This window comes from Styela clava, chromosome 5, assembly GCF_964204865.1.
Source record: "Styela clava chromosome 5, kaStyClav1.hap1.2, whole genome shotgun sequence".
Lineage (NCBI taxonomy): Eukaryota > Metazoa > Chordata > Ascidiacea > Stolidobranchia > Styelidae > Styela > Styela clava.
Window position 1 is genome coordinate 13,446,193 of NC_135254.1, and position 20,860 is coordinate 13,467,052.

Sequence of the window (20,860 nt, forward strand, 5' to 3'; positions counted from 1 at the left end):
GATTGATGGGTCGCACCTCGGAGGCGCGACCCATTTATCGCCCATACTTGACCGTTGTTACTGAATCATTGCTCTCAAATTAGCCGTTGTCGCCGGCTGTTTTACACCATTGGCCCAATTTTCACGCGAGATGTAGTCAGCGATTTGTGTTTATTTTTTAATGTACAAAGTATCACAATTCGGGTGACAACCTCACTTTTTCCTGTTGCGCATTTTAATATGAAATGCAGACCGGTTGTTCTATTGTAGGTTTTGTAACGTGAACCTTTTGTTGAATTAAAAATCGATTTTTATTTTTGTTTGACGCATGGGCGGGTTTCCTGCAACAAAAATTGGGATTTGTACATACAGCTAATTTTGTGGAAAGCGTAATATCAAATGCAAAAAAATCAAGGCTACCCCAACACAAAAATGCATACACCCAATGACTGCCTTCAGCGACTTCGCCATAATGCGACTTTGCTTTCCCTGTAAAATTAATAAATTTGATAATGAAGAGTACGCAATCAAATATTTTATACAATTTCGAATCGTATTCGACTTTTCCCATGTCTTTTGCAAAATAAATTTTTTTTTATGGAACTTTGTGTTAATGGTGAAACGTGATTCGTAATACGAATTGGACAGATCGATTTGGCTGGTTTATATCTATGCAACGTGGAAAATATGGTCGAATTTTTACTGAATAACTAGCAAAAAGTCTTAACGTTACCAAAATTTGTAAATCGAAATTCAATACTTTGCAAAATTATTAAAATGTTAATTAATCGTCATATATCGGATCATATTTCCTAATTAAGATTTCAAAGAAACTCATCAAATTTATTTAGGATAATTACACTATCAATTATATGTAAGCTTCTGTCATACTTAATTTAACATGATTCCTGTATAAATTATCATTCAATAATAGAAATTTAAGTAAACACCTGCTGAAGGCGTCCTGTGGGATAAGAAGGCGCTTATTTTGTTTATTACATGTCATGCATGAATTACGATGTTCAAATATTTAATACTACAGGGAAAAGAAAAATGTAACCATAATCCATATAAGGACGCATAAGTTTTATTATGTATAATATTATTGCTTGGCACATGTATAATTCATGATTTGAGTTAGGATTCGTTCGAAAGAAATGGAAAATTTTTGAGTCATAATTGCATTGGGAATAGGCCTGACGGCTTTATTATGAGTTGTTCGATTTTGATCTGGCGTGGATCAGATGTAATAGTTACTTAAAAGTTCTCAGGTTCAGCTTAGATCTTTCGATTTTATACAATGGGCCGTATAAAACCGTGTGATGCAGGGGAACGGAGTTCAGTGGTCGGTAACCCCCTTGGATCGCCCATTTATTGACAAGATGATTCATTTTTCTATTACAAACATGGCCTGGTGAGAATCCGCGCGGGGAAGCATTAAAATCAAAGCCGGCTCTTTTCCATAAAACACGGTAATGGAAAATTTAATTTTGAGGGAGTTATGCTCGTCTGGCTTTCTATCTGAAGCGGTTTTAATGGCTTTGTCGGATCTGTTCTCCAATGATGAATGAAAGCAAAGTGATGACAGGGTCGGTTGGTTTCAAAACAAATTTAAATTGGTCAAATTCGATAAATTTCCCTTGCCGTGCACTGCTTTAATGTCTATCTTTCCATTTTATTGAATAATAGCTTCATTTTTTATGGTCGTGTAATTTTTAATCAGGTGTTCCACTTCGAACAATAGCATTGGATATAATAGCCTTTGGAATATTCAGAATTCTTCCTGTTCGTCATATATTACTTCTAATGTATTACACCGCAAATTGGTGCTTGATTTTCAACTGTAATTTAGTTATTTTCAATATGGTCACCGATCGACTATCTCGCCCAATAACCATCAAGTCTGGATTCAGAAATTACCGTATACATACACACAACAGAAACGGGAGACCCGATTTTAAAACGATATCCAAAATTGATTCTGTTCTTTGTATTTTTGGCAAATTACAAATTACGTCATAGGTTTTTATAAAGTGATTTTTAGTTTGAAGTTTGTTAAATTATTACTATCAGTAGCAGCTCTGGTAACTTTATACTTTTTTAACACCTCGTTTTAATTTTTTGGCGCAGAAAGTTTCGGAAACCAATATGTCACATCGAACGTATTTCCATTTTCCTGAAGGTATTATTAGCCTATTGGTTTACAATTAATGGTGCAGATTTGAATAAATATGCACCAATATTACTCAGACGTTCACATTCAGCTGCAAGTGTGACCATATGACATGTTTAAAAAAATTGAAGTCTTCCTGGTGAATGGTTAATTTTTTGATAGTGAAATAAATGTTTAGATTCCACATTTTTTGATGGTTAAATCACAAAATTTCCAAGAAATAAAATCTTCGTTTCATTTTTATGCGTATTTTCATTTGGAAGATCCGTGCCCAACATGTATACATCCGTATCTACGGGGATTAAAAAGGCCCTTTTGTTTAACATAGCTTTTGCACCAAGTCCACCATGTTTCTTTGAAGTACACTTATTATGAAGGATAGAAGTAATCTTCAACTCACAATCTATATTATGTCAACTAATAGCAGGGGGTTGGCATTTACATAAACATAAAACAGTTACGCTTATTTTAAAATGTCTAAATCGTTGGAAAACGACTCTTTGTGGTTTTTAAGCCTTCCTCAAATTAGGTTTATACAAAATAGTCTTTCAGACAATTCATAGCAATTAAAATAACTGGAAACTTAATATGAGAGTAGAGTAGAAAAGGTGAAGATTATATATTACAAGACCAATTCATACTCTTTTCAGACAATCCCAATCTCTTTTGTTATCAAACACCTGAATTTTTCCAATAATATTTTATTATTTATATTGTTTATAATTGCACGGCTTTTGCAGAGCCAAAATTTCCATTACAATGTTTCATTGTCTAAATACCTAAAATACAGATAATAGTAATTGACGTATTAGATTACAACCACCAGAGCATACGATATATAAACAAACACTAAATGTTGGCAACCATAGATTTGGGCAAGAAGTATAAAGTTTTGGTAAATACATTTAAAATTAATGTAGCCGCTTGTAACCCAATAAGGTGATAAAATAGATAGACAATAAAAAAGTCAAGTCGGCAAGTTTCCTCTGAGTTCTCTGTAAATTATTTCAAAAATTACGCGGTATCCTTTTTATTCATGGGAACACTGTTTTTATTTAGTCAAGCGTGGCCAGCGCGGGAGTTTTAATTTTGCGAATTCGGTGGTCAGTCACATTCTCATATGAGTCGAACAGGCTACCGGTACTGCGGTTACTTATTGGATCTGTCCATATATTTGAGCATTGCTCACTTGTTTCTGGTGTGCCTTACTATTGCTATCGGTGTTCATCGCCTCGTTGCATTTCAACTTGACCCTGCGTAAACGCAGGATAATTTTGTTGCTAAAATACAGAATGGCGCCATGTTAGCGATATCTCCTTGTGGTATATAAATCCAAAACAAGTTAACACCCCACGTTTTACCACTAATTTGATAACTACCCACAGTTGTCACGATATTTCCTTTTCTAACTAAAAAATCTTGGTCGATACAACAAGACAGGGAAAATAAACGAAGTTGCCCTGTGGTTACTGTTTCGCTTCGATTTTGTCTTTACATTAGTAACGGTATTAAAACAAATTTAGTTGTTATTCTGAATTGTTAAACATAGAGTCCCATTCCGCAAAATGTGCCGCGTTTTAAATCGGCCGAATTCGTAGATAAGTTTATTACTTTACTTACAAGTTTTAACAATGAAGCTCTTGAATTTCCTTTTTTATCATCAACTCATCAATTTTATTTTGTTACAGGCAATCAATATTGGAGATTAGAAAACGATCGCGTCGATGACGAATACCCGAAGAATATGAAGGCGTGGCCAGGAGTTCCAGCAGATTTGGATGCTGCTTTCATTGGACCTGGCGAGGACGGTATGTATATATCATGTATTATTTTGTACGTGAGCCTGCAAGCAAATGTCTTTATAAATAACCAAGCCAGCTCCTCCTCATTCGTGGTCGCTGTGGCTGTTCTAGAGCAGTAGCTCTGTAGCTAGTTCAGTTGAATGTTAAACAATCGAGACTCAAACTTCACCACTTCACTCAGAGTCGAATTCATCGGAATAATTCCGCCTATTGTTTAAGTTATGATAGCTTGTACATAGCATGGTTTGCTCTTAAAATGTAAAAATAGCACCACGACGTTCACTGTTCCATATGTTTGATATGCCTTCTCTTCCCTAAAGAAGTGAACTACTTACTCTTCGATACAAAAGAGTTATTACATTCTGTAGTTTCAAACTACACATCGATATAATCGATGATAATAATCTTAAAGAAATTAAAGCCTGACAACGCATTATTTGACGGCCAATAAAATGTGCAGCCGTTGGCTAACGAATATCAGTCATTGAAACAGTAAGACCTAATAGTTAATCAATCAAAGCAACTCTATGCTTCTGGTATAATTGCTCGACCTATATAGATAAGATATACGAGATTAGCGATTAGTATCACATTAAAATTCATCCATATTGGTTTGAATATATCATTCGATGCTTTTCGAAATAGTGGTAGAGAACTTATTTTGAGAACATTATTAGTGTATTATTACCGTCACCCACGAGATCCCAAATACAATTTACTTGTACTCCTGAAGTATGCACACCAAGATGTCGCACAACCTAAATCCTAACCTGGTACACAACCTGAGTTCAGGTTGTTTTCTGATTAAAATTAAGCTTGATTTATATCTAAAATTGAAACTAGAATACAATGTGAAACACTGTGACAAAAAATTTAATCTTCAAGAACTTACATATTTCATATATATTGTACCATTTTAGTTGAATTCGTGCATATATTATCACCATAAACAAAGACGAGAAATAAATTCATTTTTTTTTTCAGGTAAAAATCACACCTATTTTGTCAAGGGCAACAAATACTGGAAGTTCCACGCTCGAGATGTCAAAGTGATAGCTGAATTTGACAACTTTGCTCATGATTGGCTGGGTTGCGAAAACGTCTTGGTACTACCACCGCCCCCTCCAACGGGAGTACCCATACCGGCAATTGCAGCAATTACGGTAGTAATAGTAATGCTATTTCTTGCCGCTATGGGCATATATTTCATGCACTACAGAAGACGGGGATACAAGCACACTCCCTCCACAGCCAGCCTTAACCCTGCTCAGCCACCTTATTATAATTACGTATGCAATATTGAAGAAGAAATAAAAGTCGCAGATAGATCCGCACAGAGGTTTGTGTGGGTACATACTTTAAATCACGGATGGAACAATTTGAAGTTTTCGTTGCAGCAAAAAGTTTGAAAAAAAACGAGGGAAGTGCTATAGCGCCATTTATTGATGTCAGAAGGTTCGCGCCAAAGAGTGCATGGTTGGCCTGTAATGTTGATATGCAAACAGAACTGTGAGTCTTACAAAAGCATTGAATGGACAACACATTACACAGGTCGCCAATGGCATTATGAAAGAGCAAAATATACTCTTCTGGCCTCTTAGGCTTAAAAGTGAATTATAACGTATTATTAGCACCAAGAACTTTCTTGTGACGGACTATCCACTTTTCTGTATGTCATTTACTATGTGTAACCACTGTTTCAAACGCACTAGATTATTTACGTATATCCTGTGTAGCACAATTTCATCAATGTTTATAACTATATTTTAGTCAAGGAGCTAACATCGCGATAGCTTTCATTATTTCTTTATCTTTCGGTGCTGAGTAGTCTTCGTATAAATACTCACTTTCAATTAATTGCCTACTAGTTTAGCTCCAAGTTTTAACATTCCTCTGAAACACGAATTAAAATGCTACAACTGTTTATTTTGTATCAGTTATTGAATTAATTCTAGAGTTGGCAATATAAAAGTCAGCGGCGCGTTCACGAAAATAGTAGCATAATAGAACATTATAATTATTACTGCCTAGAACTGGACATAATTTTTTTATATGAATTGTTCCCATTCGTACTACTTCAAAAGTTGTTTTCATTGGAATTCGAACTTGGATTAAATTTGGATCTCCGTTCTTTGGAAGCAGTAATTCTTAATTTTATCGCACGATTTTTTTTTTGAATGCGGATTCCTTTGAGCTTAACTTACTTGAAGATTTGGGTTTACCGCCCTAAAGTTTTACCGGATAAAGCTTGTCATAAATACAACGGCCTGGCATTAAACAATATATAAAAAAAAAACGTAAATTCCTCACAAAAATTGAATTGAAATAGCTTCGTTTTATGCGTTTATTTGAAATTTCAGGAGCATTTTGTTGTTAAAAAACTGACAAATAATTGTTTTCAACAATTTTCAACGTTCTACCAATGCCGAGATTTAAGAATAGCCAAGCAAACTGCAGTTTTAGCTTAAAAAGCTCGTTTGTATTTTGTTACCGTGATATACAACGTTATGTCACTGTATTGATCTCTATTGCAAAAAGTACTGTTTTCATATTTTGTTTTGTTTTCAGTTTAAAATAAAAACTCGAAACCGAACCATATTCTGCAAAGTTACATTTATTCGACATTTGCTTATTAAGTGCCGTCTCCTCTGTAAAAGATCAAATGTCAAATTTTTATTTTGTCATTTTTGCTTTATTTATTAAATTTTCTTAATATTTCTGTATTATTTTTATGTTTTCCATCTGAGTAAAAAAAACTTTTTCTACTCCTCGTGACTTATACCGAGTTCATTTTCTTATATAATATCGTTGGTAATGCAGAGTAGGCCATAACATGCCACTTTCTTCATCATAAACTTTTACTTGGTTTACCTGGCCATAAAGAACCTTATAAAAGTATCAGTATTAATCTTTTAATTTGCTATTTTGACTGGATTCCAACAGCACTGAGTAATAAATTTGAGGAAAAACTCCATTTCGTGTCAATTGTGAATAGTATTTCTACATTCGTGTTACAGTCGCAGATTCATTAATAACAGCACTGGTCAAACGTTATGAGCGAATCATGAACTCAGTTCAACATAATTGAGCTCCGGTATGGTACAGCAATTGCCCTACACCTCAACCCGCCTCGAAATTTCTAAATCGAAGTGTGACACCACACCTTAAAATCCTAACTTGAATATAATTGTAGTTGAATATCCAGAAAGTGGCGCATATACATGTACAGATTGTCAGTCATAACACATTATTATGTGTTACAAATAGTTTTATCGCTAATAGCAAAATATTTACCTCGAAGTGATATATAATCAATTATACAGTATGTTTAGTCTTACCATACGTCCCGTTTTAGTCGGGACAGTCCCACTTTTCAACGGCTTGTCCCGGCGCCCCTGCCTGTCAGCCAGAAGTCCCGCTTAGGCGTTCATCCAGTCAGCAATCAGCATAATACACGAACATTTTTAATTATCGAGTTCTTGATACCGGTACTGTTGTTGCTGTGTAGCGTACCGGTAGCCAACTTACTGAAGGTGGGTGCGTGGTTTTATCTGTTTCGTTGTTTTCCGCTAACAATTTGTTACGTGTAAGCCCCGTACGCCAAAAGGGTGCTCAACGTCAACGTAAATTCCTTTCTATTTTCGAACTGAAACCGATATTTAGACAGACAGACAGACAGACAGCGCATGAACTCTCGATGACAACATGGTTAAGAAGACAGCCGGGATGGTTTTCAATCTAGGCCCCTAATGTAAACTCGGTAAATTTGAAGTTGAAAAAATCACAGCTATGATCTTTGAAGGCGTCCCACTTTGGGGTCACAAAAATATGGTAACTCTAAGTATGTTACGTCCACCAGTGTGAAACAGATGGAACGTGAATATCTAGCATCGTTCAAAGGTTTCGAACACACTTCAAAATATGATTGGAATTACTAAGAAACAAATTAGAAACCAGATTTAATTTACTGTTCATACTATAATCCTAATCGATTAAAGTTGTGATTACACGTGGTAAATTTATTCCACGCCGTGAGATATCGACGTTAATCTTTTCCTTGACAACAAAGCGGTAACCAAGTCAGGCGCAATTTATATTTTCTCTCCCACTCGTGTAATTTCCGCTTGAACAAACTAAAACGGATATTCTGATTAAACTAATTAGTCCAGACGCAAATAAGTGACCGTCGATCACGCACAAGCAAATGTCGCTGGTAGGTCTTTGCGTCGTTTCGCATTGGTGCTAACGTTAGTCATCAGCTGACGTGTTAGTCAGAGCTTAGTCACGATTAAATGAGCTGCAGCTGGACTCGGTCTGATTTGTGTATGATTCAAATTTGCAGAAAACTGAAAAATGAGCATAGCACTTTCCCTAGAATATGTAAATAATTAAATAGCAAACAAATGCAGGCTGGTGATGATGCTGGGATGTTTATCGCTGATGTTAGGATCGGTAATGTTTCGGATACAAATTTTCACAGCGGAGAAGGTGATGGAAACACAACATACATACCCAAGGAAGAAAGAAAATTGACTTCAGAAGATAATTTCCCTGGAAATTTTGGATTATATTTGGCCGTCATTATCTTCTGCATGATAATCATTGGAGTACCTATGGGCCTCATAGCTTACAGAAGGTATGTCTTTATAAATCATTACCGATAAAGCATTGTGTTTTATAAATAAAGAGCACTTGAAGGGTATTGCTGATAAATTGTTTTTACGAGTATTTGCTCAAAGCAATGCATTAACTCAAAAGCGAAGGAAACATACCAAGGAGCTCAATGGCATATGAAGCGTCAGCATACCTGTTAACATGAAACTTGGAGCGGACCTCCTGAAGTGTGCGCACCAAGATACCAGATTAGGGTTCAGGTTATGCGACATCTTGGTGCGCATATTTCAGGAGTACCCTTGAAGCAATTAGGTGGTGTGATCTCTAGTCCAAGAGGCACACATCCCCATAGGGTGCCATGGAACACACAGAAACTTTGCAAAATGGAAATATTAACCTTCTAGTGATCCAAACTATAGTTAAAATATCCAATTTCCATGGAAGAATTTCGATTGATATGATACATGGATATTTGGTGGGTGGATATTAATTCCAAGAAAACTAAAAAACTTGGAAATAATTATTTTCCTAATACACAAGCAAAATATCGACAAAACTAATAGTCGTAATCCATATATTGATCACATATAAAAAATCTTACATAAATGCTATCGATTCATAAAATCATTTTTCACCGGCGTATTGATATGTATCCCGACAATACGCTGACTGGTAATATGCTTTTATAGTTTATTACAACAGCAATAACTTCATCTAGAACCTATTACACTGTATTGCTCTGAAATTACGTACATGTACAAGAGAAAAAACGCTGTGGGGTCCGAATTCGAACACCGTGGTCTCGCGCCGTCAATGTAACAACAACTTCTTGTCAAAATAATCGACGAAAATCTCGCGCGGTCTGTAATTTTTTAAATTTTGGATATTCTTTGTACAAATTAAACAAAAATTCTGCCAGATAACAGTGCACCACCTATATAGTGAGTCTTTACTCTGTCTCGTTTCATTATTAAAAAACGGGCGTTCGTACAATCCAGGATTTCATAGTTTTCTTACGGGAGCGCAGAGCGTTTGAGATGCCTCAATTACATGACGATTCGAAACCTCTCGCGCAGTTACCAGTCCGTGTCGATTATGAGAATTAGGTATTTTTACCAGACACATGGCTGTACAGCAGCGAGTCTCATTAAAATTTTGTCATATCCTGCAAACTGCTTGTGCCTTACCCTTAGCACGATTCGATTAGCACTGAGATGTGTAGACATACATATACCGGTATATAATAATACATGCCTGAAATAAATACTTGTTTCTTATTGATGCAAATAACCCTTGACGTGGTCATGTTATAACGCTATGTATTTTATATCGTTAGGCATTATTTATTTGCTGCCCTGCAATGCGGATATTTAAACTGAAAAGTTGGTTATCGTAATTCGTAACCATTTTCATAGCCGATTATTCCATTTTATATAGTAGCCTTGGATCAGGGACTGACCACATTTTACCTCAGAAAAACTAATGAGGCAAACAAAAGCGTAGTGGCAATTTGTGCCCATAATCTCTTTCATATATATGCCCTTAAATCTTATAGAAATTTTATAAAAGGGTCCTTTTTAAAATAGAATTAATTTTGCAGGAAGCTGTTGATGGCGGAATCAAAACGAATGAAACGACTTGCAACAATTCGTATACCCCGAGGTAATTATGTTTCGCCACAAGATGTAGTTTTTTTGAAAGAGCAAACTCAATTAATTTGACTGCAGAACAGTGACGGTGGAATTTGATGACAAATATTTCTCATGGTAGAATTTGTCTTCATCCTCTGACATAAACGTGTGGAATTACATGCGTACCACTTGATATACATTAACTAAATCCTATATACCGTCAATCAATTGGGACGTTTGAAGCATGTCTTGCACCTATCTATTAACCCTTATGCAAGATTCACGAGTTATGGAGCATTTCACTGATGTCGAATTTCAGTTGTTGGTTCATTTCAAGTTAAATGAAAGCTATTATTCCTCAGCACATTACATCCATTCAATATTACCTCTCTTGAATTTTGTCTTCTTGAATTTTCCTATCTGAAGGATTGAAAGACCTTTAATCAGGCAAATCGATTTATTTTTATTTCGTTTCAATTAAGTACAATGAAAAGGACTGCAAATCACGTTAGTTTACAAGCGGATTAATAATTTGAGCCTTCGTATTATAAAATTGGACAGTGGAATAAAACCAGTGGCGTGGAGAAAGGTTGGCAAAACGCAAGTACAACGCCTTCAAGCAAAATGTTCTGAAATCAAAAGACATTGTTTAATTTCTCGGAGGAGAGAAATGTTTCTCAACAACATAGCAGCAGCATTCCTGTTTTAAGCCACTTTTTAACAACCCGTGATGTTTGACATTTCAAAATATGTTATCAATAATGGTGCAGCTAATTAGAAATCAAGTACACATGAAAAATATGTTATAACATGTGGATTTTGCTTTTTTGACGGCATACTGATTAAATCAACCAAAATGCACTTGCAAATTGTAATACTTAATGAGCATCACTATTCTCCCACACAACTGTATAAATGTTCAGGTCAGGAGATACGTATCGCGAAATGCCACCAGTTTATGTTTCTTTATGTTCAATTGTTTACATAAATCCAAGATGTGTCTTAACTGATCACTGCAGCCACCCAAATATGATCAATGTTAGGCTCATGATAGTGAAAAGGATTCCAAATACCACGAGGCAAATGCACTAAAAAGAATAAACGCGTTGTTAGAATCTATCTGAAATGTCTCTATTTTGCCTTAAAATACGCTATGAAATTTCTATATAACAAGCTGTTTGCTATTAAATCATCAAGTTTTGAGTGATTCCACAAACTATTTTTGTTTGCATACACGTAGTAAGGCTTTTGGTGTATTCTGATGAGATGCGAAATGGGAGAGATCTCGGTGCCCACCCCTGTATTATATATACGCTTTGCCCCTGGCTGAATCCAAACCCACGACACCGCCAAGCGTGTAATTGAATACGGATGCCCCTACACCTGTAGTATGCGAACCAAGATGGTGGACACCGGAACGTAGTATGTGTACCGGGTTAGGGTTAGGCCATAATTTTATTCCAATTTTCCTTATTTTAGTTCTATGACGAGGGGACTAGCCAAGTGACTCCCGTAGTATTTGTACCTGGAATTATGGCCTAAGCCTAACCTGGTACACATACTACGTTCCGGTGTCCGCCATCTTGGTTCACATACTACGAGTACCCGGTTGCCAACCTGATATCATTACTCTAATACCCAATAGAGATCACTGTGTGAATGCCGGACAACTATATCTTAAATATATATTTAAATGTCTAAAAATAAGGCAATGTCTTACCGAAATTTTCTTGAATGAACAAGTCGGATCCAACCCCAGCTTTATGTAGAATAAAGATGGCAGAATGATAACAAGCATAGATGCAGAAGTTGCGCCGATAAATCCGAAAACCTCACGTATAGTTGGGACGTAAATAACGAGAATATCGGCTGAAATGAAAATTGATGTTGGTTGCTCAAATGATATCAAGTATCAATGATATCAATTTTTCTCAGGATTTTGTTATGGCATGAACAATGTCGCAAATATTTACTTTACAGGCCCTGCTACCAGAAGCGTGAATTTGATCCATAAACTTTGGGATTGTAGAAGTATTTACTTCTCCCAGTTCGGTACAAATACAAATTCGATAAACATCAAATCTGTTTTCAAAAATTGTGAATCTAGATCGACAAAAATTGTGTTTCGTAGTAGAAAATGTCAACAGTATTTTGCACTTACTTAGTGATAGCAGAACAACCATAATGCCGAGGTGGCGAATCCATGAGAACTCGTATTTTGAGAAGAATAAATTTTCGATTGATCGCCGAGACTGCAAAATACATAATAGTAAAATTCGGTTATTAGTGAAAACGCTTTACAAATCCGAAAATCAATATCCGAAGCTTATATCCCGTTTTTGTTAGGATTAGTTTTTTTCAAAAATAAAATCGCCTTGTGGCCTACAACATCCTGATTTCTAAACATCGCTTGCGAAAGAGTTGGATATAAAATAGATCGAAAACATTGCAGAAAGTTGTGAAATTACGGTTGTAAACTCTCAATTTAACTATTGTACGAACCGGAAAGTGTAGCAATGGAGTCGAAAATATGACACAAATCAGAACCATAATTCTAGCAAGAAGTATAACGATGTTGTCCGGGTCGTAATAACTGTACATTAGCAGCAATTCGGGTCCAACAGCAGCTGAAACAAAACAAAAGTTCAGAAATCGAGAACTGTGTCCCAGAGCTTCGCGAACAAATACGTGTCTCACATTGTTGGCCCAATCGTCACATTTTCCAGGGAACAAAACTGCTTTAAAGTTTAAAAAAATTTCAGTCATTCATTTTATTCAAGAAATAGACCTTTTCATGTAAATCGTTTTCAAATCTAGCAAAATGTACGGCGCCAAAGTCACACATATGCAAAGTTTTAAGCTAGCAATTCCATGCAGCCATTTCAATATTTTGTTCAGTGTGTCAGTTTTCGTGTTGAGCTATTGGTCACCAGTAACGGTGGGTGTGCCATGTGAGGAAACACTACCCGCTATTGTATAGTATTAAATTACAATGATAGTAAATGTTTTCAAGAAGTTTCACACACAAACATACATGTTGGAATGGCTTTTTCCAAGAACATAAGTCCGTTTTATCTGTTTGACATTTCCTAGAACGTAAGGTATTGTTCGAGAGAAACTTCGTGTTAAAATAAAAAATACTTACTGAAGAATGTGAGGTAGCCAAACAATGAAGCAATAAAATAAAGAAGAAATATGTTAGTAATTGATACGATTGATACGAGTTGCATTCTTGTCTTTGTTGGATTGGTCAATTCAAGATATATAGGAAGAACTGATGCGTGACATTGGAAAGCAAAAACCATTGTTGGAACTGCGTATGCACTCTGGAAAAAATAATAAAAAAACAAAATACTTTGAAAAGTTTCATGCATGACTATAGTTGTTTAAACTTTTCACTATAAATAAAGGACACTTGTCATGTATTTTCGGGAATAATTGGTAATAAATCTTTCACGTTTGATACTTTTTGGGTAAACGCAAACTAGCAATATAACATATTAGGACATAATATATTTATGAAAATGAACATACCGATAACGCTACAGACTGGTAACGTTAAGTGACAAAATATGTTTTATGAGAGTATAACCTATCCCTGAACGGCCTATCAAGTAAATAATATTAAATGGTGTATTCATATTCTCTTAAAAGAGTATGTCAGAAGAACGCCAATAAGCTGTTCAATAACTCCCCAAACGACCGCGAGAGATGAACAATACCAACCAGTACAATGATCCTTATATTTAGAAGTGCATGGCATTAAATATACATATATTTTCTATACTGTACGTACTCGTAAATATAGTTCGTCGTACTCGAAAAGACAAACATATTTACATAATTACAGATTCAACATTGTGTTCGGGTAAAGATTGATAATTTACAATGCACACTGCAAACAAGATTAGATTTTAAAACAAACTCAAAAGCTGATGTTAAACAAATTTGCGCATCAGGGATTCGATTTATCATGTCGTAGATGTATGTTGATTTCATATATTCAATCAAAAATATTTGTTCATTTCCTATTTGATTGATTTGGATACGCCCCTGTTCAAATCTACGCTACAGATAAATACAAATCATAACATTCCAAGCGGACTTTGCACAAAGATGCGTTTGATTTCATCACAAATAGAGTTTCTTATTTGAATACTCATTTTCTCCATCGCTTACTAGTAAAATTGTCGTTACGATCATGTCGTCGGATCCTCAATGTCACACGATATAAGAATACCATACTGCTTTAAACGCTATAAGAGGCAATTGACCATAAAAAATAAATACTGTCAGTAAATGATACTTCTCTTACCTTCAAACTGATTACAAATGGTTCTGGTTCACATTGTTGTTGTTCCAACGCTTCTTCCAATTCCTGAGTTAGGGCACTCTTGTGAACACACTCTGTAGATTCGTTATGAACGCCAGCGGGTTCGATTGTAGGATTATTATTAGTCGATACAGTCGCCATTGCAACTGTATTGGTATAATTATCAATATGCTCCGGGATTTGAACTGTAAAAAATACGAATACATTGTCAGTATAAACTTTAATAATCGTCCGCCATAATACCATATGAAAAGATTTACTGATTAGCTATTTCATCACAATCATATTCCAACACTGGGCCTAATCCAATATAGATTCATTAGCAGGCGTGGTTCGCCACGTGATAATGTAATCCTGCGGCCCTATTCTGGTCAGGATAAAAAACTTATTCCAAAGAAGGTTGATGCTAACAGAAATTAAAAAGAATTAGAAATGTGTACAATATTGCCACTGGACTTTATTTGCACAGAGACGGATGGTGTTTATTACACAGAAATCAGGATTCGGTGCTTACTTAAATGATATTCTTCGTGATGCACTGTTGAATTCATCCCATATATCGGACAAGGTATGATGAACTTTTCTATCACAATCTAAAGAGAATTATTAAGGATATAAAATAGTATAATTTTTGAATCATAAAAAAACGAATAATATGCAAACATACCACGACGGTAAAGAATATCATACAAGCCATGGCAAATCCGCTTGTATATCCAAGGAATCCAATATTTTTTGCAGCAGAGAGTGGCATGATAATCACTAACGTTACGAGGATGACAATATAATCACCGTTCAAATACCAGGCACTAAAATAAAATAAAAAGTTAAAAATAAGTTTGAAACCTCAATTTAGAGTAATAGCTATACGTGAAATGTGCAGCTTAGGTGAACGTAATGAATTGGACTTTTCTTTTTGGTATAAATAGTCAGCACTCAGCAGTATATATCAGATTAAAAGATTTCTACCCTGCCATGTGACCACAAAGTAAGGCACTCTGGAATAGACTGCTGTTTTCAGACAGTGTTTCGCTCGACCAGGGGCGCTTGCAGCCATGTTCGAGGAATCACAAGCATGTGTTTCTACGCAAAGCAACTGGAAATTGAGCGAATTAAAAACTATAAAGTCAGAGTTTTACCACTTGCATAAATATATTAAATAAGTTTGAAACAAAACTACAATTTCGTTATATATACCGAAGAAATTTCAACAATTCGATATTTTTTGCACATTTTTTAACAAGTTTAGTAAATAAAGCATAAGCCTACAATATCTAAAACAGTGATCATTTCACAGTGAATTATCCCACCTTGAGCATTCTTCGGCTCCAGTCAGGGTTCTTAGTACCTCTGGTAATTCGTATTTAACAATAAAGAGGAAGCTGCACATTGCTGAAAACAATGAACCAGATTGAAGCAAATACTTCACAATATGGTAGAACACAATGCGATATCTTACATGCCATCTTTATCTTTAATTAACATACGGTAATATACGTTTAGCAAGTTAAAATGCCAGTTTGGAGAATTGTCATTCGATAATCATACTTTTTACGGTTATATAGACCAGTTTTCATTGCCTTTTTTGTATTCTTAAGAATCTCTCAAGGGATGTTCTGTATAAAAATGTATTTTTTAATTGAAATCGGCATCAGCTCCCCTCAGAATGACACAGTCTAATCTCGTGCCAGCTTAGGATATAAGAGAGATTTATTATTTATAAGAATTGGCGCTTTCCCGTTTTAGACGATCAACCCAATCTCCACTGACTCGAATAAAGCCGTTTGCTTCAACGAATAAATTAACAGCATGGCTACTACAAATTTGCAACGATTTTTAATAGCTATATCGGCCTTAATTGTAATACTGATTACTTCCTATGAGAAAAATTTGGCACACCTCCTAATGTATGAGTCAGAATACTCAATACTGTGACAATTTTTCCACCTTCACCAAATGCTTGCCTTCCAATTGCTTCGTAAGATGTGATGCCCGTCAAATCACACATGTCCAACAACAGTCGAATACTGTTGAATGCCAGTAAAGCTACAAGAACTAGCAAAACCCTGAAAGTTGAACAAAAACAAATTTTGTGGAATGTAAAGATCCAAAATAGCTTCAATATTTTTAATAAAATAGATAAGTAAGTTATATATTTAATGAAAACTCAATAGCAATCGATAAGAGGACGTAACATTAATCATTGTGTTTTTATTCAGATTGAAAAAATTATATCAATATATGCACTGAAACCTGGAATCTTATTTAAAAAAGAAACATCGGTCGCACAACATCACAGTATCAGTAGTGCGAACAATCTGAGTCACCAGTGGGCCCATCTCTATGTACGTTCTGGCTACAAACTTTTGCTATCATGTTAGCTTACGTGAAAAGAATGTATCCTAAATTTGTCATCGCATTTGCAAGTCCGAGAATGCCGCTTCCCAAAATTGCATTCATCAAGTTGAAGACACATAGTGCAAAATGAGCAGTTTTCCCTTCGTATTGACTTGCACGGCGTACCTTTAGATACTGGACCTGTTCTAGGGTTGGACGCCTGCCAGGCCTATAAAAAGACAAGAGTCTTAGAAAAATATTAGTATATATATATATATAGTCTTGTATGATATAAGGACCAATTTGAAAACGTTGACTATCGAATTTATTGGTTTCTAGCCTTGGTAATAGATTCCATGGTGAAGTGGGATGTAGCGGGTGCGGTAATGTAACGTGACATGAGATGAAAAATAGCATCAGATACAAACTTCTATAGTGCACTAATCCATTGCAAAAGCCAATTGGCGTAACTGTACACAATTTATCACCATAACATTCAAATGTAGATCCACGCAGCAGTTAACACAAAGGCTATATCAATATATTTATAATTTGCAAAATGTTTGTTCCTGCTTGGGAGCGTACAAGTTCAAACTTACTTCAATTCAACCATTTCCGAAGATTTCTTATCCATGATATTATCCTTCTCTTTGTTTGAGCTAACTAGTACTCTCGCTCCTGCATATGAAAACAACTGATAAAACAAAAATATGTTATTTTGAACTCAGCCATATCATCAAAATTTAATCTTTCGTCACCTATGCATGTGATAGGTATGACGAAGAAGGGATATGCAAATTTTTGACTGTTCTTACAATCCTAGTCACGAGTTTAAAAGGTAGGATTGACAAACGTCCTATGTTTGGCAGTTATATTTATCGGTTCCATTACATTTGAACCCACGACAATTGCACCTGCATACTATTGCACCTATGGAATTTTTTTTGTTCCACGGATATTTGAACCCATACTAACCCTAACCCATGGATTTTAGCACCCACATATAGATTGAACCCGCGGATATACACATGGGTTCCAATGTACAGTCTCCATATTTACCAACTGAAATCTGTATCGCATTCCTAATTTCATTCCAAAAACGCTGCGGCGTAACGTAATATTGCCTGCTCTGGGAAATGCCTTCCTTCGTATCGTCTGAAGGGAACGCTTGCGTAAGCAAATTGCTACGTCGACAGTTCAGTCGTGTTTGGTACTGACTGTGTTGCATTGTGTTTCAATTGTAATCTTGTTAATCGTTAACAATATGTTTGTTAACGTGGCTGCAAACCAGCAGGCACTAAAATTAGTCCTTAATTGTTCACAGGTGGAATAGAGCGATATTCATATTTATTCAGTTATACGATATTTGGTAGCCTCATACACAAGTCCCATCTATCTATAAGCCTGTTGATTTTACACATTGGATACCATATGGAAACCAATTTTGCTGTCATTCACAATCAACATTTTATTAATTAGTCCACCGCACACTGTTAATAGGGAAGTCGATTACCCGAAAGTAAATAATTGTAGTTAAGTATCCCAGAGTATTACAATATATAATTATATATACATATAGATCTTTCAACTGAAAAGGCCCCATTCACAAATCTATTTGCATAACATTAAAAAAATTAAATTGCGCAAATTTCTGCTTTCGCAAAACTGCATTTTTGCACAGGAGTGGACTCTCGAAAAACTAAAATTTTTCATAACAATGCCTAGTCAGCAACAAAAGAACGGTGACCCAACAACTGAACGTTTATTAGTCGGCCGGACACTTTCACTCTCGTGGATTTTCAAGCTCAAATGTCAATATTGGCTTTATTTACTTTTAGTTATGTGTCGTAAATTTGGGTATAAATGAAAAACCAACCGTAATTTTGTCTCCGGAAGCGTTTCAGTTTAGTTGCGGTAACTAAAAAAGGTACTGAAAAAATGGGACAGACTTAGCTAAAAATAGCTGACAGTACTTTTTCATGAAACGGCTTGAATAATATGTAATAAATTGTGATTTTGAATATGTATATCTGTTTACACGTGTAACCCGCTGAAACATTATAAAAATAAGCACGAAAAATGTTGCAATGGTGTAGTATAGGAAGAATTTCTATAGGGACAAGGGCCGGGAAAACAACTCGTCCTGGTAGCGATCAAAAGTAAAATTCCGTGTACAGGGCTAAATTTAATAATTAAAATTCAATTTAAAGAACTTATTTTCATAAGCTCGGAAAGCTTACACCTTGTACGGACAGTTTCAACATTGGCGTGCCATTGAATTTTTGGCCACGACTGGCAAAGCAGACACCAAATGTTTTGCTTGGCCAAAACCCCGTTAATCCGCCACGCACCGTAGATGTACTGCATTTGAATGGACCATTGGAGTCACTAAGGCTCGAACTACAGATTTAAAGCAATTTTGCCTGGGCCTAGACAGATCTTTAGATACATTTTAACCGATAATTACACCATATAGGGTATCATTTATCCTTGCAAGTACACTAATCTAAAATGAGAAAACAGTGCCCAAATGTTCTGCCCATACGTCGAATATTTCTTAAACTTTCTCTACCCTAAAATCATACTTCAATAATTTCATAGGTACTTCAGTGAGCACATTCAATCGAGTGGTAACACGAACTTTGCGTCATATATACAATATGAAATTACCACAATCCATCCCCAATAACTACACGTCTACACGCCCACATCAGTTCCCCATTTCATTGTATTGTTATTTTCGTCTTTGAAACATACGCCCGGGTGATTTGAAAGGGACGTTCGCCTTCATGAATATATGAATAAATACAAATGGCTTTGAATGCCTCGGTCCGTTTTACAGAACTGATTGTAAGCCGCTTACTCTATTGCTTACATTTAAAGATTGTTTTGAGGTCGATATCAGTTCCCTATTATTACTCATTTAAATATATACAAACAACACAAGTTGAGCGCAAAGTGTAACGTATTTACGTGACTTTGTAATCTTGCACTATTTCAGTATTTGATTTTCAATTTTTTATAACTTAATAACCCTCATTTTGAAAACTACCTTTCTGATTGCCAAGCCTGATTTTGTAATTAATTTTGTCCAAACGGCCTGGCCTGGTCGATATTCAGACAATGCGTTATTCGCCATTCATTGTTCGGCCAACCGATGTGGAGATGGAAAATACAATGAAAGTTGACGACCCGGGGTGTTCACAAAAGACGAAATATAAATGAAAAAGCTGTTAGGAGAAAATTCAATGATACAATCGGTAGACGAGATTTTCCCGGAGTGAATACTTTGACTCATGCCGTCCATCCACTTAGTTTTCCAACTTAACAAGACTACCCTGTATTATAAATACTTGATATATCAAGTTCATGCATTTGAAAACAAAATAACTGACCCGATACACGGCATGGACTGGCAACCAGACGAGAAGCCGTGGTTCGACATATGATTGAGCCATCTTATATATTTTGTCATTGCGAAATTTTTTATGCTCACATTGAGAGTAATATTTGCGAGTGGACTAGTGATTCTTAAATTTTAGACGGAAGATTATTAAAAACTGACAAATGACATTCAAAACTACCACAACGAGTCGATGTTTATTACCGTGCCTGCAGATTTCGGAGCGGTTTCTCAAATTTCAATTGTTACTTCATGCTCGATTCATCGATGATTGGTCATTGTTATAAAGGAAAACAACATTCATAGATAGCAAAATTTAGCAATGTGTAAATTTGAAATGAGTCTTGTTAGGATATCGGAGCCCTTGTTTTCGAATTAGTTCAAAACTTTTCAGACATCTGATAGAAGAGAAATTACCAAGTACTTGCAAACAGCCAACGTCTTGTGCACAAAACTTTATTTATATCGAAATACTTTTAAAACTGGGGCTTTCCGAATAGGTCGAAGCCTGCAGAAAATTAAAAAACATTCTTGGTTGACTCTATCTGACACCGTACAAATTCAAGAAGCAATCTTCAAAAACCAGGG

The 20,860-nt window shown here is 35.6% G+C and overlaps 3 protein-coding genes across 3 annotated transcripts in view; 2 read left to right on the forward strand and 1 right to left on the reverse strand.

The window, feature by feature from the left end:
• The window catches only part of LOC120344982 (matrix metalloproteinase-14-like), a 29,869-nt gene extending 22,939 nt beyond the window's left edge, over positions 1–6,930 (forward strand). Inside the window, exons 9-10 of the mRNA XM_039414333.2 lie at positions 3,841–3,960; positions 4,939–6,930. Coding sequence (XP_039270267.2) covers positions 3,841–3,960; positions 4,939–5,363 — 545 coding nt within the window. The 3' untranslated portion in view covers positions 5,364–6,930. The remainder of the gene's footprint in view (positions 1–3,840; positions 3,961–4,938) is intronic.
• A 1,317-nt stretch (positions 6,931–8,247) lies between these two features.
• On the forward strand, positions 8,248–11,060 carry LOC120344785 (uncharacterized). The gene is made up of 2 exons (XM_039414094.2): positions 8,248–8,590; positions 10,169–11,060. Exons 1-2 carry the CDS (start codon positions 8,358–8,360, stop codon positions 10,287–10,289), a joined length of 354 nt encoding a protein of 117 aa, XP_039270028.1. The 5' UTR covers positions 8,248–8,357; the 3' UTR covers positions 10,290–11,060.
• LOC120344784 (putative sodium-coupled neutral amino acid transporter 6) lies at positions 10,914–18,586 on the reverse strand. The gene is made up of 12 exons (XM_039414093.2): positions 17,469–18,586; positions 16,919–17,098; positions 16,432–16,598; positions 15,843–15,924; positions 15,200–15,341; positions 15,047–15,125; positions 14,515–14,717; positions 13,345–13,525; positions 12,702–12,826; positions 12,361–12,451; positions 11,920–12,068; positions 10,914–11,287 (listed from the first exon to the last, which is right to left on the reverse strand). Exons 1-12 carry the CDS (start codon positions 17,501–17,503, stop codon positions 11,210–11,212), a joined length of 1,512 nt encoding a protein of 503 aa, XP_039270027.2. The 5' UTR covers positions 17,504–18,586; the 3' UTR covers positions 10,914–11,209.
• Between the last annotated feature and the right edge of the window lie 2,274 nt (positions 18,587–20,860).